This window comes from Mauremys reevesii, linkage group 18 (genome assembly GCF_016161935.1).
Source record: "Mauremys reevesii isolate NIE-2019 linkage group 18, ASM1616193v1, whole genome shotgun sequence".
Taxonomy (NCBI): domain Eukaryota; kingdom Metazoa; phylum Chordata; order Testudines; family Geoemydidae; genus Mauremys; species Mauremys reevesii.
Genome location: NC_052640.1, coordinates 6,057,495 through 6,081,994, shown reverse-complemented (window position 1 = coordinate 6,081,994; position 24,500 = coordinate 6,057,495). Strand labels below are relative to the sequence as shown.

General features: G+C 42.3%; 2 protein-coding genes and 1 long non-coding RNA gene across 8 annotated transcripts in view; 1 reads left to right on the top strand and 2 right to left on the bottom strand.

Moving 5' to 3' along the window:
* The window catches only part of PPTC7 (protein phosphatase targeting COQ7), a 43,653-nt gene extending 43,001 nt beyond the window's left edge, over positions 1-652 (bottom strand). For both annotated transcript variants that reach the window (XM_039505154.1, XM_039505155.1), the window contains exon 1: positions 2-652. In XM_039505154.1, the coding sequence (XP_039361088.1) occupies positions 2-203 (202 nt within the window). In that variant the 5' untranslated portion in view covers positions 204-652. The remainder of the gene's footprint in view (position 1) is intronic.
* A 1,320-nt stretch (positions 653-1,972) lies between these two features.
* On the bottom strand, positions 1,973-10,982 carry LOC120386177. The gene is made up of 4 exons (XR_005589568.1): positions 10,875-10,982; positions 8,446-8,615; positions 3,516-3,633; positions 1,973-2,084 (listed from the first exon to the last, which is right to left on the bottom strand). It is a non-coding gene; the product is annotated as an uncharacterized LOC120386177 (long non-coding RNA).
* An 80-nt stretch (positions 10,983-11,062) lies between these two features.
* The window catches only part of TCTN1 (tectonic family member 1), a 16,883-nt gene continuing 3,445 nt past the window's right edge, over positions 11,063-24,500 (top strand). The window contains exons 1-9 of one of the 5 annotated variants that reach the window (XM_039505134.1): positions 11,063-11,445; positions 14,649-14,769; positions 17,908-18,038; positions 18,927-19,096; positions 19,758-19,845; positions 21,026-21,135; positions 22,030-22,050; positions 22,674-22,802; positions 24,121-24,246. In XM_039505134.1, coding sequence (XP_039361068.1) covers positions 11,121-11,445; positions 14,649-14,769; positions 17,908-18,038; positions 18,927-19,096; positions 19,758-19,845; positions 21,026-21,135; positions 22,030-22,050; positions 22,674-22,802; positions 24,121-24,246 — 1,221 coding nt within the window. In that variant the 5' untranslated portion in view covers positions 11,063-11,120. Of the gene's footprint in view, positions 11,446-14,209; positions 14,244-14,648; positions 14,770-15,705; positions 15,735-16,455; positions 16,607-17,907; positions 18,039-18,926; positions 19,097-19,757; positions 19,846-21,025; positions 21,136-22,029; positions 22,051-22,673; positions 22,803-24,120; positions 24,247-24,500 lie in introns of those variants that run through there. The other 4 variants (XM_039505133.1, XM_039505135.1, XM_039505136.1 and 1 more) reach the window with 4 other exon arrangements.

Below are 24,500 nucleotides of genomic sequence, written 5' to 3'. Positions count from 1 at the left end.
CCGAGCACGTCGGCGGACCGGTGCCTGGCCACGAAGCAGGCGTCATCCCCGTAGCACATGCCCTTCTTGAGGATGCCCTTGCGGAAGTCTTTGCCGAAGCCGCAGCTGGCGGTCACCAGGCTGTAATCGCGGGAGTCCGTCTGCGAGAGCCCGCCCAGGACTGCCCGGGCCACCAGCCTGCCATAGGACAGCACCGAGAACATGGCGCGGGCCGCCCGGCAGCCGGCACGAGGGGAACCTCCGCGGCAGCAGCCCGCCCCGCCTTCCCCCGCGGCCAAGCCAGGCTTCCCCTCAGCGCCGGCGTCCTGAGCGCGCTCCGCTCCGCTCCTCGGAGCCGGGCCCCCCGCGGGGCACCCCGCGCCTCGGCCCCCCTCAGCGCCTCCTCCCCCGCCTCAGAGGCCGCGCTCCCGCCTCAGAGGCCGCTCGCAGCCGGCGCGCGGGTCGGTGGGTCGGTCAGAGCCGGCAGTGGTCGCTGCGCCGCCTCCGCACCCAGCTGCGCTCCGCCGCCATCTTCAGCTCGCGTGCTCCAGGGTTCAGGCCCGGGCGGCAACCGCGACTACGGGGAGAGAGTGAGGTCAAGCCCGCCTCCAGCACTGACCCCGCCTCCCCGGCTGGGGACACGCCCCCAGCATCCGGGGCCTCGCCACGACCCCTGGTAATGTGCGGGCGCCCGGCTGGAGCCTCATGAGCTACCGGCCTCAACTCATTTGCATAAAAAGGAACAATATGTCTGCCGCTGCCATCACCTCTATTTCTAAAGGTGATTTCTAGTCCCAGTATGCAACAGGCTTAGGACTACAGTTCCCAAGGTGCAATGCGGCAAAAAGTGCGCCTCTTAGGCAACGACCGGTAGCTGTTCGAGTCTGGCTGGAGCGTGGCATGATGGAACTTGTAGTCCCCCAGATCAAGACCTTTATTGGAGTCGTCTCCCCCTCCGGTCAAGTGGGAGGCAGCTGCAGGTTGTAATTCCATAGTTGTGGCCCATGAATAGGGTGACCATATTTCCTTATGCTGACTGTGGGGCACCTTGTAAAATTACTCATATTCAAGTGCAGGGATACCATTCAAATCAACATCAGATAGACTGAGCCCTTGTTAAAAATAAATACTGCTGAGTTGGATTCTTGTTTATTTATCTGCTTATCTTTAAGGCTTTAGAGTTCACATGGGGAGGGGTGGCACACAGTCCTACCCCCCCACACACACACACAGGGAGAAATGACACACACAAACTCCTGTACGCCTCTCTCACATAGTGGCAGTGACCGACCTATGCGACCATCCCTGCCTTGCGCTCTCCACTCTCCATGCCTAGCTAGGACCCGGGGATGGACCCACCTCTCCTGGTACCTTGTTCCATATCTTCCCAAGACAACATGTTGGAGAGAACAACGCAGGGTCACTTGCCCTCTCTCCCTCCCCAGATTTCTGCCAGGGTTCACACTAGAATGTGGCCAGCAGCAGCCTTTTGGCACTGTGTGGGAGGGATGGGACAGGAGCTGCTTCCAGGGGTGGGGGGAAGAGGGATGACCTGGCCCATCTTTGCAGAGCTCCTCTCTTCTCCCACCACCCCCTTCCCCGGTGTGGCTAGAAGCAGCTTGTCCCTTCCTGCCTGCACAGTGTCAAAGGGCAGCTAACACCTCCAAGCTGCTGCTGGCCACCAACATAACCCAGCTGCCTCCAGCTACAGTGTGGGCAGGAAGGGGTTAAGCCCTAAGGATGCATTGTGCACCAGGGCCCAGGGAACCTGCAGGGGCTTCAGTGAACCCGCCAGAGAAGTGGCTCAGCTGAGGGTGCCACGGCCGCCTAGGGAACATAGCAGCCCTACACTCTCTGGGGCCAGGGCCCAAGGTGGGGAGTGGGGGCAGGTGAGGAGGGTGCTAAGCCCCTGCCCAGAGGGCTTCTGTGGACAGGCTGGAAATCGCCCTCCCCCCACCCCCCTCCCACCCCACAACTCCAGAGCTTATCAAAGGGGCAGAGAGGCTTCCCTGTTGCAGTGCTGTGCAGGGCTCTGGTGCGTGCAGAGCTTGGCTCCTCCTGGCCAGCACCCCAGGCCGGAGATGTCTTTGGCTGGGCTGACGTAACTACAGTTATGGAAAGATGCCGAAAACTTTAAAAATGACCCCTAAATACCATGTCACTGAGTTTGGCAAGGGCAAATTTCACATTGATGATAATGTGCTGTTCTTACTGTATGCAGCAAGGCTTTAGATTACATTCAAAGGCAGACAATTGTAGAATACATGGAAAGTGCTAAACATAAAACTGAATTAAAATAAACTAAAACAAGAGGCTGAAACAGCAGGGCCATTGACAACAGCAAAGAAACAATGCACTGTGAATGGATCATTCTATTAACTTTATTTTATTATAATGATTGCTGGAACTGGTAGGCTTTGAACTTGCTTAAAAATTGTAAATATAGTCAATAAAATATAATGTTAAATTGATACCTATATATATTTTGGCTAAGGAAACTAAAGTTCAACATTTCATTTTAATTGCAGAAAAATGCAGATTATGGTTTGTTTTTTAAATCAGATAATTTTGTTTTTTTTTAAATCATGGAAAAAAATTAGGATCCCTGCTGATCAGTGTTCCTGCTGGTGGTGCTCCATGTAAATGCCCTGATTGTACTGGCAAATGCGCCCCCTGCTGTCTTACAATTTTACTCTCAAGGGAAGGTTAGATCCTTACTAAATAATATTTGCTTACAATTCTAAAATGCACAAAATTGGCACAAAAACTGGAGCAAAGTATATCCCCCATGGTTACTGTGGCTCGATTGAATCCTCCCACCTCAAAGTCCAAGACTCATTCATATCCATTCATTTAAAGCTGCAAAACAAAATGAAGTTTTCTCAACCTGATTAATAAACAGAGCAGTGAATTAAGAGCTGAGGTACCATGCAGTGTAAAACTGTCAGACACATAAGTAGTTTTTCAGCTCAGACTAAGACATTTAAAATAACCTGATTTGTGTCTGAAGAACAGCTGACATCACTATCCTGCTTCCCTGCTATTTTAGGGATTTGAGTTTGATAAATATAACCTGTAATGCCATCCACTGTACAGAGAAAGGGACTGACATTCCCAGGCTCCTTAGTATTTATTTAAAGGCTAATGTTGTGCTAGATCAGAATGTAGTTTATTTTAGGTTTATTTTACTTGTTTTTATTTAGCATCAAAACCATCTGTCTACTTGAGTTGTTAAACTTTTCTATTACAGAGTGGGAACAATGTTTGGTTTAAAATAAGTTTGTTAAGGACAAAAATCTCATCTTTATCTGTAGCTAAATCAAGGAGGAAACTCATATGAGTAATGGCAACAGGATTAGGCCCCTATTGGAGAAGTATTTAGGAAGGCATCACAATCTAATGGTCTGGACCAAGAGCCAGGATCTCTGAATTCAAATTCCGGCCCAGCTACCAGATCTCAGTGAAGCCTTGGGAAAGTCACTTAATTTTGGTAGGCGTCAGTTACTCCACCAGTTATATGGGATATTATTACTTACCTGCCTTGGTGAAGGCACAGGACAAGGCATTCAGGAGACCTAGGTTCAGTTTACAGCTTCTTCATAGACTTGCAGTGTGATCTTAAGCATATCATAATTTCTCTTTCAGTTTTCTTGCCTGTAAAATGAGGACAACTGGTGGTTTAACACAGGTGGAGTGTGTTTTGGTCAACATTAGAATCACTTGGAATCGTGACTTGTGTGAAAACAGAATGATAGATGTTTGAGATAGAATTATGCAAATACAAGATTGCATTTTTTTTAAATTTTTTTTTAAGGGTTTAGTCCATTCTGATTTTAAAAGTCTGCCATAATGGGTCTTGCACCACTTCCCTTGGGAGGCTATTTCATGGTAATAGATCTTACTGCCAGGAAGTTTTTCCTAATAAAAGGATACTAGACATTGGAACATTTAGCAGGCTAGTTAAGAGTCCTTCATGTGGCATATTCAATAGGAAGATTATCTCACATTAATGTCTTCCTCAAAATTATGGATATCAGTATAAATCTTATCCAGTTCTAAATTTAGTGCAAGTGCCTTAAAAAAATTTAAAGATGTAGCCAGGAAAGTGTTTGACCCCATCTAACAAGTTTCCTCAATTTCACACTAGCATAAAGAAATGTGTTTTCTTTGCCAAAACACACAGAGCCAGGCCAAGATTTACTCTTAAGTAACAGTGCTACTGAATGGCTCTTGATGGAATCTTAGTATCTTTTGCTCTGATGCATAGAAATATTTGTACATGGACATTTAAGTTACAAATCATATTATTAAAAATGAAACAGTTAGTTATGCTATTAAATAAGAGATTAGATTGGTAGAACTGAAGTATTTTTTAAAGTAATGCTGTTTTCTTTTTGTACTTCTTTCAGGTACTAATACTATAACTTAGCTCTTATCAGTTCTTTAATGTATTTATCCTCAACACCCATGTGAGCTAGGAAAGCTTTATCATCATCCCCATTTTACAGATGGGAAATGGTGGCACAGACAGGCTAAGTGACTTGCCCAAGGTCACATAGGCAGTGACAACAGATGTCAGTTTAACTTTTGTTTATACTGTAGCCAGTTTGACTTTCTGGTTGCAGTGTGTTTGATGTGAGTTGCTTAATGCTGCAGTGTTTAGGTTGTAAATATTGCGAATTAATGTTTAAATGCACATAAAAAAGTGATTTTTAAATTTGATGCTTTTTATTTTTATCAAGTTTTATAAAATATTTGTTGAAATCTACAGTGATTTTGCATGTTATATTACCTTCCATGTGAGGATCACTTCATAATCATTAAATAATTTAATCTACCAGCACATCTGTGAAGGAGCTAAATATTATTATTGTGCCTGGTTTGTCTTTGCTATATACTCTGAAGCATGCTCTTTGGAACCTGCTTTTCAAGTCTAACGCGTGCTGGGTTTTTTTATTTTTGTTCCTCTTATAGTCTGGGGAGACTTTGCCTTTGTTTTGTGTAGGAGGAAGTTTTATTTTTCTGTTTTCTTTGTGTTTATCTTTAGTTCTGTATATGGTTTACTTGTGGATTGGATGTATGTATACATCTTTGGGAAAAAATATCGTAGTTTACTAAATTATCTGGTCCCACACTTAGTAGGACAGTGCTGCTCACTTTAGCCAATACCTAATGAGGTCTAAAAAGCAGCTTGATTTAAAAAAAGCAACTTGATTAAAAAAAAAATAAGAGGCCTGTCAGTGTCACAGTTCCTACAGGTTCAGAGAAACCTCAGTAAAACACTTAAGAAACTTAAGAAAATATTAATCATGAGAGAGCTGATAACACAGTAGAACTTGATGTGCTAGACAGCTCCCTAGTTTCTCTTCAGAAGTGGCAGCATTTCAATGATAGAGATGAATAAAAAGAATTTAAAGCACTTTAGGTTCCTTCCAGATGAAATGTGCTATGTAAATGTAAGTCTTTATCATTACAGCACATGTGATGATAGATGTCTTCAGTATTTCAAACAGAAAAGGTGCAAAACAGTGTTTCAGAGTTATGTATGGAAGAAGTAGAAAAGAGTCCTGTGGCACCTTATAGACTAACAGACGTATAGGAGCATGAGCTTGCATCCGATGAAGTGGGTATTCACCCACGAAAGCTCATGCTCCAATACATCTGTTAGTCTATAAGGTGCCACAGGACTCTTTTCTGCTTTTACAGATCCAGACTAATACGGCTACCCCTCTGATGTATGGAAGAAGAACTGTTCAAAACCTCCAAAATTACATTGTTCAGCTGGATATCCACATTTCTCAACATCCACTATTATATAGAATACCAATGTGAGCATTAATGTCTACAGAAAATGTGAAAATAAGACAATCCTTTACTTAATATGTCACATACATAGGTCATAAAGACTGCTTCCCCCCGTGAAGCACATATAGATGCTAATTCCATATAATCAATCTAGGAATTGAACTGAAAAATAAAAATAAAAATAAAGCTAGATATTGCTTCCGCAGCAGGGTCATCTTGATGAGATTTTTAAAGTGTGGTTCTCTTCTGAAAAGTGATGCTGTAAAAATGGCACTTTTTACTAATCAGACCTGCTCCATGCACATCTTCCGAGTTCCACGTGCTCTAGGAACTAACAGTAAGGTGACAAATCCTGGCTTCATTGAACTCAATGGCACAACTCCCATTGACTTCACTAGGGCCAGGATTTCACCAAGGATGTGATTGCTTTTTGCTCAGGTTAACTCTGCAGAGTCAACACAGCTATGGGAGAGTTAGTTGAATTCCATTTCTCTTTGTGCATCATCAGATTTGTTCACTAAGTGCCAATGCATTAGACATATGTAAATCCAATGGGTGGGAGTGCATTGGTATCAATGAAGATCACCTGAGCAACCAGATTGGCTTCAAAGAAGGAGGGCAGATTTCTGCCTACACAACTATTATACACACAAGAAGGAGGGGTGGAGGGAAACAACAAAACCACAGATTTAATTCAGATCCAAAGCTGACTTAGAAAGCTGCCATTAGAAAGTCATTGTAAAATAAGCACATTCAGTATAGAATCACTGAGAGGTAAAAAGAATGGTGTCCCTCTAATGTAATTTTTACAGTCACTTTCCAAAGTAGCACCATATCTTAAGTCATTGTTGACCTTCTTTCCCAAATGTGAAGACTAAGCATAAAAAGAACCATGATTTTTCCTTAGACCTAATTTAAAGGAAATGCAGAGACTTGTTACCAATTGCATCAAACTCAGAAAAACCCAGAACGATGAAAGTACCAAAAAAACAAAAAATGTCAGTGTCTATTAACTTTCCTCCCTCTGCTTATAGAAGGAAATAAAGTAGGATTATACACATTTTAACAGAACACTGTATTAGAGGGCTAACCAAGTGATACAGTTGTAGCAAGTAAGCTGTTCTGGGGTTTCAGGTAGAGTGCAGTGCATTGAAGACACTCTGTCCTTAACAGAATCATGAATTTCTAGGGAGCAGGAGGACTGAAGGAAACTGTCACATGATAAGAAGTAAATTCAAATCCAGCCTAAATTAGTAGTGACTGACCGTTGTTACCAATGGAGGGCTGTTTTTAAAAGAGATAACCATTCATTTTTGTGGTCTTGATACACTTAAAGGCAGACAGTTGTTTGCCTAACAAAACTCAAACACAATTGGCACTAATTAGTCCTCTTGCTGGCAGTCTCAGCAGAGAAGTCAAAACCTGACCAGAACATAGGGTCTTTACATGTGGTCTGTCCAGATGAGGTGTGAAGCATGCCGACAAAGGACAATGTGAAGAAGTTGGCACTGCTGCTGCCCATGCTGTACCTAATCTATGGAAATATTTCAGTCTCCAGTATGACAGCTGAAGCCTCTCCAAAATTTAAGAATTTGCACACAAAAGTTACAACTGGAAGTTATGTTATTCAGATATTGTTAATGGCACTGTAAGCATTCTGATGTGCTATTTACAGAATTCAATGCGCCCTCTGGTGGTCATAAAGATAGCAAGGGGTTCTCAGGACAAATTTGTTTGGTGGCCTCAGTGTGGGGCCACCAACTCTTGCTGGTGGCTGCTCTCATACTTTCTCCTAAAATATTTAATTAGCTTTAGGAAAACCAAATAAATACACACACACAAACACATCCAAATCATTATAATTTATTTATTGCTAGCTAGTAAGTCTGTCGTGAAAAGTGATATTAACAAACATACAAGTATCACTTTTCATAGCAGACTTACTCTGCCCTGGCAAACCTGGGGACAAATTAATCTGGATGGAGGGTCAGGGGAGGCAGTGGGGGCCAGGGAAGATTGGGGTGGTTGGCTGGGGGAGGCAGCAGGGGACTGGAGCCTGAATCTCCATGGCCAGAGGACAGGGCCCAGGGACAGAGCCCAAAGCTGAGTGGCTGGACTGTGGGGTCTGCAGTCATGCAGCCAGAGCCCAGAGCTGGAGCCCAAAGCCCTGGAACCAGAGTTTGCTGCCCCACCACCCCAGCAGTGAAGCCCAAAGCCTGAGCCCCACCACCCCTGGGAAGGCAGGGAACTCACCAGCTCCCTGCACCTACAGCTTTGTTCCCCAGATAACTCCAGATGGGGGCAGGGCCCAACCACTGTTGGTGGCCCCAGCAACCAAATACCAGTGCAGTGCATCCAGGAGAAACAGGAGGGGGTAGGGGGCACTATTCCCCTCTCCCCAAATCGCAGCCCAGAAGACTGTGGCCACAAGAAAAGCCCGTGGTGGCCACATACGAGAAACACTGCAACACCCCTTGAGAATGGAGGTTGTTTGTAACTGTGAAATGTTCATAACTCTGAACAAAGCATTATGGTTGTTCTTTCAAAAGTTTACAATTGAGTATTGACTTAATACAGCTTTAAAACTTTACTATGCAGAAAAAAATGCTGCTTTTAACCATCTTAATTTAAATTAAACAAGCACAGAAACAGTTTCCTTACCTTGTCAATTTTGTTTAACTTTCCCTGTTTTTAGTAGTTTACATTTAACAAAGTACTGTGCTGTACTATATTTTGTCTCTGCAGCCTGATTGCATTACTTCCAGTTCAAAATGAGGTGTGTGGTTGACTGGTCAGTTCGTAACTCTGGTTGTTTGTTTCTTGAGGTTCTACTGTAACAGGAATGAACTTGATCAGAAAAAGAAGAAAGCCCTGTATAATGATGCAGGGTCAGGTCACAAGCAGAAAATAATTGTTACAAAAACATTAATCTTCAGATTATGACAAAACAGAGTAAGAGGAAGCTTCAGACCTTTCAAAATATCCTGCAGCCTAACCTCAGTTATGCAGTATACCATAGGGGATTAGGAAAAGTGGCCACTAATGACTCATGCACAGGAGTGAGAATCTTTTTGCAGGAGCTTTGTTGTATAGCTACCCTAATAAACTTGAGAGTGGCTGATATGCACTGATCATGTGCCTGTGGTCATTAATGGCCCTTTAACTGGGAAAGTAATGTTTTCTGTTGGTCTGAACATAGGTCTAGAACAACTCCTGACCTATGCAACTAACTTTGAGACTTGAGTAAGCCATTAACCAGTTTGCCTCAGTTTCCCCTACTATAAAATGGGTATAATGCTTGTATATCTCACAGATGCAGTGAAGTTAAAATTAATTACAAACATTCAATTAAAGTGTCCCAAAAGCCATAGAATTCTTCCTAAGAAAAAAGGATATTCAATTACGGTTTTAAAAATACAATTGCAATAATGCATTAAGTGTTTATTTAGTAGTTATTCAGTATTACTTAGTTCAAGATAGCATCAAATAGTTGTATCAGTTTATGAATCAAGAGATTTGATCAAATGTAGGGCCAAATTCTACCCTCATTTTGTATGTTGTTCTCCATTGAAGTCACTGGAGTTTTGCATAAACACTGAAGTTATGTTTACCCTAGCAATGTTCTTATTGGGAATCATTAAGAAAGGGATCGATAGTAAGAAAGAAAATATCAGATTGCCTCTATATTAATTCATGGTATGCCCACATCTTGAATACTGCGTGCAGATGTGATCACCCCATCTCAAAAAAGATATACTGGACTTGGAAAAGGTTCAGAAAAGGGCAACAAAAAATGATTAGGGATATGGAATGGCTTCCGTATGAGGAGAGAATAATAAGACTGGGACTTTTCAGCTTGGAAAACAGACGAATAAGGGGGGATATGATCGAGGTCTATAAAATCATGACTGGTGTGGAGAAAGTAAATAAGGAAGTGTTATTTACTCCTTCTCATAACACAAGAACTAGGGGCCACCAAATGAAATTAATAGGCAGCGGAATTAAAACAAACAAAAGGAAGTATGTCTTCACACAACGCACAGTCAGTCTGTGGAACTCTTTGCCAGAGGATGTTGTGAAGGCCAAGACTATAACAGGGTTCAAAAAAGAACTAGATAAGTTCATGGAGGATAGGTCCATCAATGGCTATTAGCCAGGACGGGCAGGTGTCACTAGCCTCTGTTTGCCAGAAGCTGGGAACAGGCGATAAGGGATGGATAACTTGATGATTCCCTCTGGAGCACCTGGCATTGGCCACTGTCAGAAGACAGGATACTGGGCTAGATGGACCTTTGGTCTCACCCAGTATGGTCATTTTTATGTTTTAAGACCTTCCCTGGTTGCCCTACCACTGATACAGGCCTGTTGGTGGCAGCAGTGATGGGAGTGCTAGTGTCAATGGGTCACCACCAGGGCCGGCTCCAGGCACCAGCTGAGCAAGCTCGTGCTTGGGGTGGCAGATTCCAAGGGGCCGCATTTCCGTAGGTTTTTTTTCCCCCCTTCGCTCCGGCCGCCCTGGAGGGGGCAGCAGCACGGAGGAGGGGAGCACCCTGCTGGGAGTGGTGCCAGGTCTGTAGTAAGGCCCCCCCCTTCACCGCTCTGGCCGGCCCGCAGGTTTTTTTTTTTCCTTGGGGCGGCAAAAAAGCCAGAGCCAGCCCTGGTCACCACCTTTTTAACTGATGTGTCCCGTAGACCCGCTCTGAGTAGAATACATGATAAGGTGATTAAAATACCAGTGGTTAGTCTACACTGGAGAGCCCAATACAGCTATTACCATTGATAGAGCAGCAATGATGGGAAATGCTAATATCGCCAGTAGACAAAACCTCAGAGTACAATATGCCCAAATCTACCCGTCCACACAGAAGTCAGTGGGAATTTAGCCTGTGTGTGAACTGCAGGACTCAAGAGCCCAAGTACCTACTAAGGAAGGTGCTATAGAGACTAAAGAATTTCTGGGCCTGGGCACCTATGTGGGGCTGGGTTTTGAGGTGTACAGCACCTAGCACAATGGGGTCCTGCTCCAGGGCGAGGGCTTCCAGCTCCTACAGCAACACCGATAATAAAGGATAAGATATGGACAGACTGACCCCATCTCACCCTCCCTTCTTCCAGTGCGGAGACAAACACCGGTCTGACACTGAGGACCCTGCTCCCTCCAACCTCCGCCATGACAAGACTGTGCCCATCCCATAATGCCCCGGGACTGGGGACTGGCCTTTTTCCCGTGATGCCCCGGGGCTGTAGCTTGGCCTCTCCCATGATGCCCCGCGGCGTCTCCTTGGTTACCGAGGCGCTGGCTCTGGCGCGAGCGAGCTGGGCCCGCAGGAGCGGGGATGGCGACAGTGGCGCTGAGGGTCGGGATCCTCCTCCTGCTGCTGCTGCTGCTGCTGCCGCCGCCGCCGCTCCCGGCCGTTAAGGGGGTCTCGGGGCAGAGCCGCTCCGCCACTGCCGCCCCGCAGCCCCCGGCGGGCTCGGCCCCGACCGCCCCCTCTGTTCGAGAGACTCCCGCCGCCAGCACCTCAGCTCCCGGGCTCGGCCTGGGCTCCTCCCCAGCCCCGGAGTCGCCGCCGCCAGAAACCCCCGCTCCGCCCGCCGCCTCCCCTGCGGCAGCGGCTCCGGAGGCCCGGGCCGGGCCCGGGCCTGCCCCAGTCACAGACGGTGGGTACCGCCCGGCGAGCGGCTGAGGACGGGCGATGGGAGCTGGGTCAGGCTGGGGCTGGAGGCTGTGGCTAGGGCTTTGGCTAGCGATGGGGGAGATCTGGCTAGCGATGGGGAAAATCGGAGGGGAGGATTGTCAGGGGTGGGAATCCGGGCGGGGGAAGGAGAGGGGAGAAGCCTCCCAGCACCTGTAGCTTCTCTCTCTATAATTCTCTGAAATCCCAGGTGGCACTTCCATGGGGGAGCCCTCAGGGTGGCTCCTAGGAATCCTCACTTAAAGCATTGGGCTGCTGAGTGTATTTACAAATAATTTAATGGTTTTTGCCTCTTAACTACTCCCTTCAGTTCCTTCTCCCCTTCTGGCTTCACGCCTTCTTCGGTGCCTGCCTATGACTTGGAACAACTCACTTGCTGGCCAGTTAGTTGCCCTCCTAGTCATCCTGGAAATCCTTTCTGTGAAGCCCTACTTCTGTGGGCAAGGCTTCATCCAAGGTCTTCATGCTAGCAATAACCCCCATACCACCTTTGCCATCACTTTTGTGCCTTGCATCCTGCTTTTTAGGGGTACATTATAAATTCTCTAGGTCAGGGATCCTGCCATTTTTAACATATTCTGTAAAGCCCCGTTTACATTTATGGTGCTGCATAGAGAACAAACACTTTCCTAGAAGGAACTGGAAACATGTATTTTAGGGTTTGCTTTTCCCCTGAAGCACCTAAAGGTTGTTGTGGTGGGGTTCAGGATTTCCTTAGACTGAAAGCTCTTTGACAAAGTGGCTGTGTTTTGGTTTTGTGTTTGTACAGCACTTAGTGTGATGGAGTTGAGGACTGTGACTAGGGCTTCTAGACACTACTACAATACAAATAATTTTATGCTGAGACAGGCTCCTCCTGACAATGTCTTTCAATTGGTCACTGTGTTTTGCATTTCACTCCTGATTTGTCTCTTGACAGCTGCTACTGTCCCATCCTCACCCCACATCACTTGAGGGATTATGAAGTTTGCCCCTGTGCACTCCTTTCCAAATGTCAGAGGACTTGGAAGTCCCTCAAAATTGATCCCTGATTTACATAGCCAATTCAGGAGTCTGGTGCCAAATTCAGCTATTAGAACTTCTGAGACAGTGGATGAGGTAATATCTTATTGGACAACTTCTGTTGGTGAGACAGACTGAAGCAGACAGAGCTCTTCAGGCATTAATGAGGGCATGTTGGACACTGTCTCGGTGATCAGAGAGCATCCAGTGGGCTATAGTGACATTTAAAATTTACAAATGGAAATTAAAAAGGATTATGAAGTCATCTGTCTCCTGACTGCCAGCTGTTATCCCTTACTATTGTTCTAGGCTTTGGCCCTTCCAATCCATTGCAAAATACATCACTGATCCAAATTCCAGAGGCTTCAGACTCAAAATCTCTAGTGCCTCCCTCCAGTCTACATTTACTCACAACAGCAAATAGCAAAAAAATAAAAATGGTGAGCAGTGGCCTGGGTGCTAGCACTATTGAGTTGTATGCCTTGCTTTGCAACCGACTCTCTGGAGACTCATTCAAGCCTTGGCTTTCCCTGCCTTTAAAATTAGAGTAGTAATGCTTGCTTATGTCTAAAGCTTAAATGATTAGACACCTTGAAATCCTGTTAAAGCTACTATGGATGTGCAAATAATGACCATTTTACTACTAACTGGACTTGACAATTTCATATTGTCAGTCAAAATCCCTCACTGCCAAATGTGATATTCCAAAGGATGTTTTGGTTTTGTCCTAATTGAAACACTAAATTATGGGAATTAAAAGAAAAAGCAACTAATCTTATTGATAGGGTGCACTACTCACCACAGATGGTACCCCCTCCTAGCTGTACAGAGGCAATCCTCAGAACGGCTAACACCCCTTTCTGTGGTTGCACTCCACCACACTCTTGCCAGCTGTAGCTCCTCTCTTCCTTCAGGAGCTACTGCCTCCTCTTCCTGACTTAGCCTTCCAGCCAGGTGCCAAAGTCCTTCTGCACAACTGGTCTCAGGCAATCTTATCCAGCATTGCCCTGATTGTGCTCTTTCCCTTGTGGCCAGTAGGGGAACCTAGGCCTGCCCACTGTTCCAGGTTCCAGTGGAGAGACCCTGTACCTGCAAACTGTAGGTCTCTGACTCAGATCCTGTTGCTTTTTCCTAGATCATCTGGTCCTCCCCCATGTGTACCAGCTCAAACTCCCCCCTCACAGAGAGTAACTGCAGAACCCTATAGCAGTGGTTCTCAAACTTTTGTACTGGTGACCCCTTTCGCATAGCAAGCCTCTGAGTGCAACCCCCCTCCCCAATAAGTTAATTTTTTAAATATATATTTAACACTATTATAAATGCTGTAGGCAAAGTAGGGCTTGGAGTGGAGGCTAACAGCTCATGACCCCCCAGGTATAACCTCATAACCCCCTGAGGAGTCCCATCCCCCAATTTGCACACCCCTGCCCTATAGCCTCAAACTCACCTCCCTTCTCTCTAGGAGTGCTACAGCCAAACTCTCTGTTGCCAGCATCCCGGCTTTATACACCCAGCCCAACTCCTCTCCAAGCTGGACTTCATCAGCAAATTAGGCCTTAGCATGCCCTGTCTTTCCTCCAGGTGCAGCCTATAGGGGGTTTATTGAAACTACAAGAATTTTTAACATAAAACTGCAAAGATTATATGGAAACAGGAGGAAAGAAAGAAAATAAATGCCCATCTTGAAAAAAATCAACTCATATTGAAACATCAGGAAAATATGATATTACTATACCTGGAGCATGTCTTGTCCTTGGAATTGTGTGGGAGTTATAACAAAATGTTTTATATTTATGTTAGAATCTAAATAAATAGATCAACATTTATTAATATGACTTTTTCTATATCAATATTGGGTAGTGATCATATTTTGTTGACATCTTCAAAATTCCTGTTGATTTCACTAGGAGTTTTAGATTCCTAAGGAATGCAGAATCAGGTCTCTAGTATGCCCTTGATTTTGTTAATTGCTCATCATATGGTCACTGCTTGAGAAAATGTGTATCTTAATAATTCATGGTTTTAAAAACAACAATACCTTAGGATTTAGATACAAACATTTAACTGCAGTTAAAGAAGGACACTGTGAAAACAAAAAATATAAATAATGTTTTATTATGCATTAAAAATCATTCCTAATTTTATTTTAAATCTTCTTCTTTCCAGTTGCTGCGTTGTGTGTTTGTGACCTCTTGGTGGCACAGTGTGATGTAAATTGCTGCTGTGACCCAGACTGCAGTGCCACAGATTTCAGTCTCTTTACAACATGTTCAGTTCACATTGTCACGTAAGTTCATGAATAACGTTTTTTTTTTCAGCTTGAAGATGCAGAGTTCCATCATATTCTCACTGAATTCAGTAACAAAATTAAATATATGGAGATATACCTATCTCATAGAACTGGAAGGGACCTTGAAAGGCCATTGAGTCATCCCCTGCCTTCACTAGCAGGACCAAGTACTGTTCCTGACAGTTTTGTTGAATTCAATGGATACAGGCTAGGGTCTGTGTCGTGGGCTTGTTTTCCCACAGAACCCCCTTGCCCTGTGACAGGGCACTGCATACACCCACCATCCAGTCCTCAGCACCTAGGCAGTCATCAGCATAGGTCTACAGGGCCTGGGAGACTTAGGCCTTCACCTGAGTCCCATGGGAGTCTTCCCTTTTTGGGACTATCATAAAGAAACTAATGAAAGACAGCAGCAGGCCTGCCTTCAAACAAGGGACCTCCAGCAGTCTGTATAAGGGTTCAAAGCCCACAGGTAAATCACTGACAGAAGCTGTGAAATAGACCTTCAAGGTATGCCCAGTTCTGCTCAGACTGGCTGTGGTCATGGAGGAGTTTTTGTCCTTGTTTACACTTCTCCCCAAACAGGGCTGAGCTTCCCTCTTTATAAGGCTCTTCATCCAGGCTTGAGTTTATGCCTGCTTTTTAACCCCTTCCCATCCAATGTGGGGTTTGTATACCCCTGTCACAGCCTGGAGTTAGTTTTAGTGAGATCTCTTTAGAGCTGAAGAGAAGTCCCAAGGGAGGTTGATAATGGTATCGGTGTCTGTTTGAACTGAACTGTTTCTGGAGTAAAAAAGGGAGCTGGAAGTTTGTAAAAGATCACTTTTGAGTGGGATGCGAATATTTAAGGCTATGGAGCTGAACCTCTAATTGTTCTGACATCAAGAATAGTGCCAGCACTTAAATTCTTATTAATACTTCAGGAATGACTTCAGCCTACATCTTGACATGGAGATGCAAAGGTAATTTAGTATCTGTTATAGCACTGGGTGGCTATTTGGAACAGATGTTTGAACTTCTACATTAATTTCATTGTGCTGTGCCTTGGATTGTAATCTCATCAGACCTGTCAAACTAAGCAAGGCCATGTCTGTCTGTTGCTTGGATAGGAGATCTTGAACAAAAATACAGGTTTTGCAGGGAGTGATGTAGGTTACAGCTTTCCCTCTGTGTCAATACTGACTCAATGCCTTATCATGACATTAAGGGCATTGTTTTTAAGAGAAAGAGTAAAATATTTGCAGCTTCCTATCAATACAATTTAGAAGCTGGAAATTAGGCGCGTTAGCACTAGGTGAGCAGGTGGCTCTTTCAATGGACCACCAGTAGTCCATCAGTGTTAATTTGGGAACCCTTTGCTATAAGGAGTCCTAGTCATGTCAACTAGGAACGTGATAGCATCATAGCCATCATTAGATAATGTGAGCTTTCCTCTGATCTCTCTTTTAGGAGCAAGCATAGAATCTCTTCATCTCATTGGCAATTTATGCCTTTCTAAAGTAACATAGTAAAATATTAAAATATAACATGATAGTAATAATGCTGGATTATTGGTTTTTGGTTGCTGTTTACAACCTGTTTTAGTATGTAGCTTTGCACTGGCTTCAGCCTCTCGAACAGGAGTTAAGAAAGCTCATTTTAGAGTCTTAATTTAAAATAGCTCAATGTGACCTCTCAGAACAATAAGCATAGCTCTTCAACCCACTTCCTGCATAAATTAGCCCAATCTGAATAATGGAGTTTATTCTCAGTGCTTTGAAATTTGAATCATTCAGCCATCTGGGACTGCTGATTCTTTGTTCTTGCCACAATGCATATTGCCACCCATTTATAGGTATTTTATATATATATATTATCAGAAAGGTATAATCAAAGCCATTTTGAATGACAGTTGAATCCTCTGCTATGAATATTTTATTCTTGTCAACTAGAAATGCATAAAATCAAGCTGTACTTTTTTTCTCAAACTGTCTTTTGTGACATGTCAAGGGATTGTCAATGACCACAAGTTTTACATCTCACTTTTACATCTAATTTTAAAGATGGTAACTTTTATGTAAGCAATTGCTGTAGTTGCTACAGGTGTGCTATAATTATGAATGGGAGATAGTTTGTGGGATCCTGAGGGAGCAGGAATACAGTCCATGATGTGGGCCTATTAAGTTGTGGTTCACCTTATGAAATAGTTTACAACTCTCTACCTAATGGGTCATGTCTAACTAGCATCACTTAATAAAAGAGAAATGTAGGGTTCAGGATTATGTAAGTTCTATATATGCAATTTCTTTTACTTTTGATGATATCCTTGCACTGCTTTTGACCAGTCTGTAGTATCCACACACTCTTAGCACATGAGGAATCACTGTCTCATATTCAAGTCCACCAGCCAATGTAGGGGGGATTAGTACTCTTCAGAGTGTGACATCTACCATCCACTGAGGTGCATGGAAAACCCCACTCACTATTGACCACACTGCTGCAAAACCAAATTCTCTTGTTGATCTTCATTGAGGATGCTGGTAACACATTGTACCTATCCTAAACTGACTCAGTATTTCCCTTCTTTGATGTTTCTCGTTCCATCCCTTGTATCCTATGTGTTGTGAGAAGTTCATTATATTATTTTTATGAAGATGAGTGATATGATTCTGCTGCTATCTCAAGTCCATGCACCTCATTTTCTCTTGATCCTCTTACAGCTTTCTCTACGTTCAACCTTGTTCCGACCCATCCCCTATCTTCTCTCTGGTATGAATAAAAGCACTTTCTGAATGTCCAGTCTTTAGCACATCTGCCATTGTGGTGTCTGAAGCCAATTGGATCCCATCTGAGTTGTGATCTTTTATATCATTGTCATCAAATGCTGTCATACTTTGAACTGTGGCTATTATCACATCCCTCTGTTTTGAAATCCGTGAAGAAAAGATATTGGAAAATGGCTAATTGTTGTTTGTTCCTGGGATAAACAGTATAAAATGTTAAACCTTGTGAAGGTGCATAAATGATCTTCAAATCTTTACTGCAGTTATCCATCCCCACTGTTGCCTTCTTTCTGTTACAACAATACATGTATATAAAGATTTAAAAATAACACTGTCAAGATTGACTTTGTTGGCTCTGTATATTTGTTTGCAGAGGTGACAGCCAGCTTTGCAGTCAGGAAGCAGCTATATATTCAATTGATGTTGCAGCACATCCACCTGAAAGGATATTTAAGTTAGTTGATCAGAACAATCCAAGTATTTTCTGCATTCATGCTACAAACTGTAAGTAGCTCTGTAACTGATGCTTAGCAGTGTAATGTTGTCATCTTCAAAACTCTTTGGATGGCAAAAATAAAGACTAAAACTGCAAGTAACCAAACTTGCAAGAAGACTTGTTATCCTGTATGCTGAGGAGTCTGGTGCCATACTCCTTGCCCTGACAAAACACTAACAGGTTTATCAAAGGAGTTTTGTCCTCATACAGAGCCTCTCTGTAGAGAGAATGGGATTGGGATCTAATTAGGGCTGGTTGAAGATTTCCATCAAAACTTTTTTCAGTGGGAAATTGGGCTTTTGACTAAATTAAGATTATTGCAGACAATGTTTGCTTTTCTCAAATTGTAAATTTTTAATCAGAAAACTAAAACTGTTTACATTTTTAGATGAAAAGTTGATTGTTTTCTGCAGGGGGAACTAACTAGCTCCAGCTGTGACTGTGCAACTGTTGAAATTTTTTCCAGCTCTTCCAGTGTCAGTTTTGGGGGGGCTTTCACATAAATGAAATAGAGTTCATGCTGTAATTTTTTCATCTCATCATGACTGTGAAATAGTAATTTAAGCACTATCCATTAATTGTTATGTCTTGGTATCAGAATGTATGATCAAATCAGAGACTTTGCTTTAAAAGGTCCCAAATTTAGGAAAGCATTTTATCCTGTGCTTAATTTTGAGCACATGCTTAATTGCTTTTTTGAATCGGGGCCAAATTATGGCTATTTGCTGATACCTCCTAGAAAACTTTGAGAAATATTCATTCTATTCTGGTATTTTCCTTCCCATTTTTAAATTCTAAGGGTATGTTCCTGTCTCCACAATGGAAATGTATGTTACTAAACACAATTTTTATAACTTTTATCTGAACTTCCTCACTTATAAAATATTTTTTCACAGATAAACAAGCACTGTCCTTTATTCCTCCTGAAATGCCTACTTCACAAAATTTTGATAGTTTGCTTAAACAATTTGAAGGTGTTACCTTCAGTGCTGAATCTGATGTTCTCTTGAATACTGAATCAGATGCTCAGAATTCCTCTGATGCAAATGAAACTGCTAGATATGAGGTAAAAATAATCTGATTTTTAATATTTGCAATATTTTAAATGTACTTTCTTTGATCATAAAACACTTTCTCGCTAATGAATCTTTCCGTATATAATTGAATAAATATTGTTTGCATCAACTTAGTTACTTTTCTGACAAACACAGACTTCATTATAGTCCTTCATTAAATATAAACATTTCAGAGCAAAAGACTAAAGTGCAGCATTTGGCTTTAGTCTTCTCCAAAATCAAAGTGAATTTTTAACATCTGGGAAACGTGCAGCTTCCTTATGCTACTTTTGCTATTGTTGGCAAGAAAAAAAGAAAATGGCAAGATGCTATTAAAATATAGCAAGTAGGGTTTATCTAGCCAGTTGTCAGTGCAAATTTCTAAAATATGGACTTTGTAGTCTTTGAGAAGATTTGTTTTATTTTTATAACAGCAGGTGAGCTGGAGAATATCCAGTGATTGTAGCAGATCTTTAATTTAGCAGTCAATTTACAATGGTAACATGATCTTGGCTTGAGATATTGGTAGGTGGAGAAGTTTGGTATTATATTTGGAGCCATGGTAGAAGCAAACAAAAAAGTTAATAGTTCTGGTTAAATTTGTTGTATATTTTATTAATCTTTCTGTGTACTGAAACTCTACAAGCTTGGGTTTGCCCCTTTATTTGGCAGTATGGTGTTCCTGTACAGACGGCTGATGCATTTCTGAGATTGCCTGCTCCTCTTGTCTCCTCTCAGTGCTCTGATGCTAATCCTGCAGGTTGGAGAATGCATTCTAATTCCTGTTTATCCTCTCTTTAGTGTGTGCTTTTGTTATCCTGCCACTCCAATTTATAGGTGATTCAAATGAACTAGCACACTTACCTGTCCAAATCTGGGTAAAGTTTCATTTATAAAAATGGTACTTACCTATTTTAGTTCCTTTTGGTCATAGACAGGAAACCGTGTTTCATGTAGACAGAGCCATTCAGACTCGCATATAGAAATCACTGAGTCCCATTAATGGGTTGCTTTTCTGTTTCTGAAACTGAGCCCCTTTGGCCTTACGGATGCAATAGAACTAGTGTGAGGGTGATAATGCAAGGTGGGATGGGATAACATGAAACAAGGCCCAATCCTGCAACCCTTGGAAGGAGTCCCCACTGAAGCCAAGGAAGCTCCTCACATGAGTAAGCTCTGTTTGCCTGAGTAAGAGTTGTAGGATTGGACCCTGGATTTATATCTTTCATACCAACAATATCCTAAAATGCTTCAGAGATAAATACAAGACAGTGTATGTTACAGAAGATACTAGATGGCAAGTAAAAGTATTGGCATAAGGTAGATAATGGGGACAAGAAACTGAGAAATCCCTAGTTAAAGGAAGAAAGATAAGCTTATGAGAGCCCTAAATGCAAACATAAGTCTAATGGTAGATTTTGTTGTAAATTTCTATTTTTAGGAAATAATGTTTAGTAAGAATGCGATCATGTCCTAAATGAGCATATGTGCACATAACTAATGATCTACGATAAAATCATGAAAATCCTCTTTAAACTATGTGAAAAAGTGTGGCTCTCTTTTCTGTCTCTAAACAAAAGTCAAAATGTTAAAGAAATGGAAAATAAATTCCCTATTTTTTGTTTGCCCTTCATGGCAGTTAAAATTTTAATTAAAAGATAAACTCTTAGTTTTGAATTTGACCTGAGACGTCAGGATTTTCACTACAAAAGTGATAAAGCATTTTAGCTACAGTTGTACCATAGGCTGCATAATAGGCACTGATTCTAAGATACAGTCATATGCTTGTATGGAGGTGTTAATAAACAATCTTTTAATTGAGAGCTGTCTAAGAATTGCTTCACATTCACTTTCTGTGTTGCATTTACTTGAGATTTTTATGTCTTTTGCTTTTCATAAATGTTTTTTTCTTTAGTTCTCTGAGTAATACTTTTTTACAGGTTTTCTAGTAAACCAGGCTGTGAAATGCAGTAGAATGGTAAATGTGGGAAATTGTAACACCACTCAAGCACTTAGTATGCTGTTCTACGCCAACTCCAGCATTTTAGCAGTAAGTAGGATTTTGAAACACAGCTGCTGGCAGACAGTTGGTATTTATTTCCTATCTCCTCTTCACATCTTTAGAATTACATAATTTCCACTTCCTAAGGGAAGTGGGATGATGACTGTTTACTTTTATATAGGAGTTTAAATGGGATTTGGAAAAAATCTTCTTCACCATCATACCTTGTAGAAATAGCCATTCCCTCCACCCCCCCTTTCAAACTCACAAAGGAGCAGCACTTATTTGCTGGGGGCTTATATAACCAAAAGACAGCCTGGAAGATGTGAGTTTGTGAATGATTCTAGGATTGCTGTTGCTGAGCTAGTGAACTTATGGTAGAGGCATGGGTTTCTGCTTTCGATGTGCATGCCTAGGCTTTCATAAAGAGCCGATTGCCAGGAGCCTAGATATATCCTGCTCACTTTATCTTCAGAGTTTGTGCTGCAAAAAGGCAGGCAAGACTGGAAAAAGTAAGAGCAGACACCAAGTTTTGGTAACCTTTTAAGAAAATCTTAGATCCGCCTATTCCTTGCTGAATTTATTATTATTATTATTAATTATTTGTGGGAGTTTAGCCAAAGTTAGGGCCTAATGCAAAACCCATTGAAATCCAGGAATTTTTCCACTGATTTCAACGGGCCCTGGATCAGACCATAAGGACTACACGATTTTGCTCTTAAGTCATGAGGAGTAGCTAATTTTGGCAGTGAGGATAATATATGGTATTTCTAGTTACTTCCCTGATGTGAAAGCCATTGTAATATTAGATAATTGTTGGTAGAGAAGAAAGAAATAGACAAAGCAATTAAGTCTTAACCACTTACCTTTTTATTTATTTGCTATTTTTAGCTAATGATTTAGCTGTTGTTTGAAATAGCTTGTTTTTGTTCCCTCCCCTAGGTACCTAAGTCAAGTCAGATGGTAAGTAACATTATTTCTTAGATGAGACAGACTTGGGATGAAATCCTGGCTTCATTGATGTCAATGGGAGTTTTGTCATTGCCTTCAGCGAGGCCAGGATTTCACTCTTGCTGTTTAATCCAAGCAAAATATGCACTTTAAACCAGTTAGCCTGTCTTCTGTCAGCAGTGGTACAGTTAACAAGTGAAAGGGTGCTCATCTTAGGGAGTAGCTCCAAGCTCTTGATTTATTCATTTTGGTGATTAATTATATTTGGGTGGGGATTCATAGACTCTAGGTTAGCTCATGTTTGCTATTAAAAATGGAACATCTGACTGGTATTCAGCAAGTCATGTAACCCGACCATTGTTCTGTCCCTCTAGAACAGAAACCTCCGGCTAGTTCTTGAGGGTTTTAGAGCATGCCCTTCTAGGGTACAGACAAACGCTTGTAGCTCCTGGCTAATGTAGCTGTCTCTAAGAAACAAACGACTACTTTCCAGGAAGCCACTGTTCTAAGACTTCTGAACTATAACAGTTGGATTTCTTTTAAACAAGAAAAAGTATCAGTCATCCAGGCAAGATCATGTGCCTAGCAGTTCAGTTATACCCAGTATTAAGAAATGACACTTGTTTATGTTTCAGGTTAACATTACTGTCCAGACCATAACTATCCAGTCTCTGAGTGGAACACGTACTCTGCTGAACAGTAGTGATGTCCTTTTGCTCCCCAAGTATTTGGATGATCAAGTGTGCATAAATGTAGTTCTTGGGGTAGGTACACATTGTTTTTCCTCTTTGTACTACATTAAAGGCATGTATGTATTAGATCATTCCTATTTCACTCCTGCTTCTCAAACTATTGGAAATCATGACACTTCCAGCTAAAATGTGGTGAAGAGTAACTTTATCTTTGGGAGAACAGAGCCTTACAATATACAGCATGGTATCCTGCAGCTGGATTGGAAATGCACACTAATGCAAAATGGAGACGTAGGATAAAATCCATCTATTACTACTTAATATTTGTGTGTGGCAGTTTACATAGACAAGATACAGCAGGGGTCCCCACATCCTGGCCGGCGGTGGAGCACCCGCCAAAATGCCTCCAAATTTCTGCAGCATTTCGGCGGCGACGCCTCGATGACGCCGCTTGCCGCTGACAAGTGACGTCATCGAGAGGCGTCACCATTGAAATGCCGCAGCAATTCGGCGGCATTTCAGCGAGTGTTCCACCGCTGCCACGGTCCTTTGTCTGGCGCCCGCCAGATGAAAAGGTTGGGGACCACGATACAGTCTCTGTCTCCAGGAGCTTAGAATCTAAGATGAATCTGAGACAGGATGCTTGGGGGAAGAAGGAATACACAAAATAAGATTAAATTGCTGGTTGGGTTGGTACAATGCATATTAGTTCATGTCTATAAATTTTTTGAAAATAACTAAACTTGAGGGTTGGTATAGGACAGTGAGTAGGAGAGATGGTGTCAGGAAATTAGTTTTGAGGAAACTGGGAAGCATTAAATTATTCCTATACACTGATAACGAATGTATTGATTTATTACATTTGTGTCCTTTATCTCCTACATCTGTTGAGAGGGATACTGATCTCTCTTTGCATCTTTGTAAGGATCACATTTTTCTCTTAGGCTAGACCACAACTACTTCCTTGAATGTCACTTCTGTAGTCAGTTGATGAATGGGAAGAGAGAGAGAGAGTGTGCCTACTTATTCTCTTTTTCCCCAAAGTTCCTTCCTGATGAGGGGAAAAGCCAGAATACAGAGGTTATTTCCCCCTCAGACTCCATCAGTCCCTACCCACTAAAAAACCATATGCAGGTATGTCTGACTTCTAATATGTGGCCACTATAAAATGATCAGCCATGTAATGATTAGTGATTCAAATCCAGCCATTCTACAGCACGGGACTTTACATGGGTATTGCAACTGAGAAGGTTTCTAGATGATGGTGATTGTGATCCTCCAGCACATTTATCCCTAAAGAAGGGGAGAAGTGTGGAAAGATTCCCTATATAGTTTGGTTTTTAGCTAATTTTTTACTTGTTCTAACTAATATGGAAAACTCTGTTTTCAGGTGAGTTATTCTATTATGTACACCGATGCAGGAGAAATAACAGCTGCAGCTGTTTCTTTTGTCCTGGGGACAATTAACAATACAATGCTTCCAATACAGCAAAGCTTTGAAATCACTTTTACTCAGGTAACGTCTAAAGATATTATAGAGGATTTGCTGAAAGATAATTTAATAACAAACCTTATTAAACTTCCATCAGAGCTAATTACCAGGAAAGTAGAACACAGCCTACACTGGATGGATGAGCAAGGCAGAATTTCAGAGCTGTGTGTTCACATCCTCCAAATGCTTTGGTATTTTTCCTTTTGAAGGTGTACAGTCACCTGCTGAGCCTATGTGCAATTAAGGCAAAGTGTTGCTCTGATTTCAGTAAACACTCT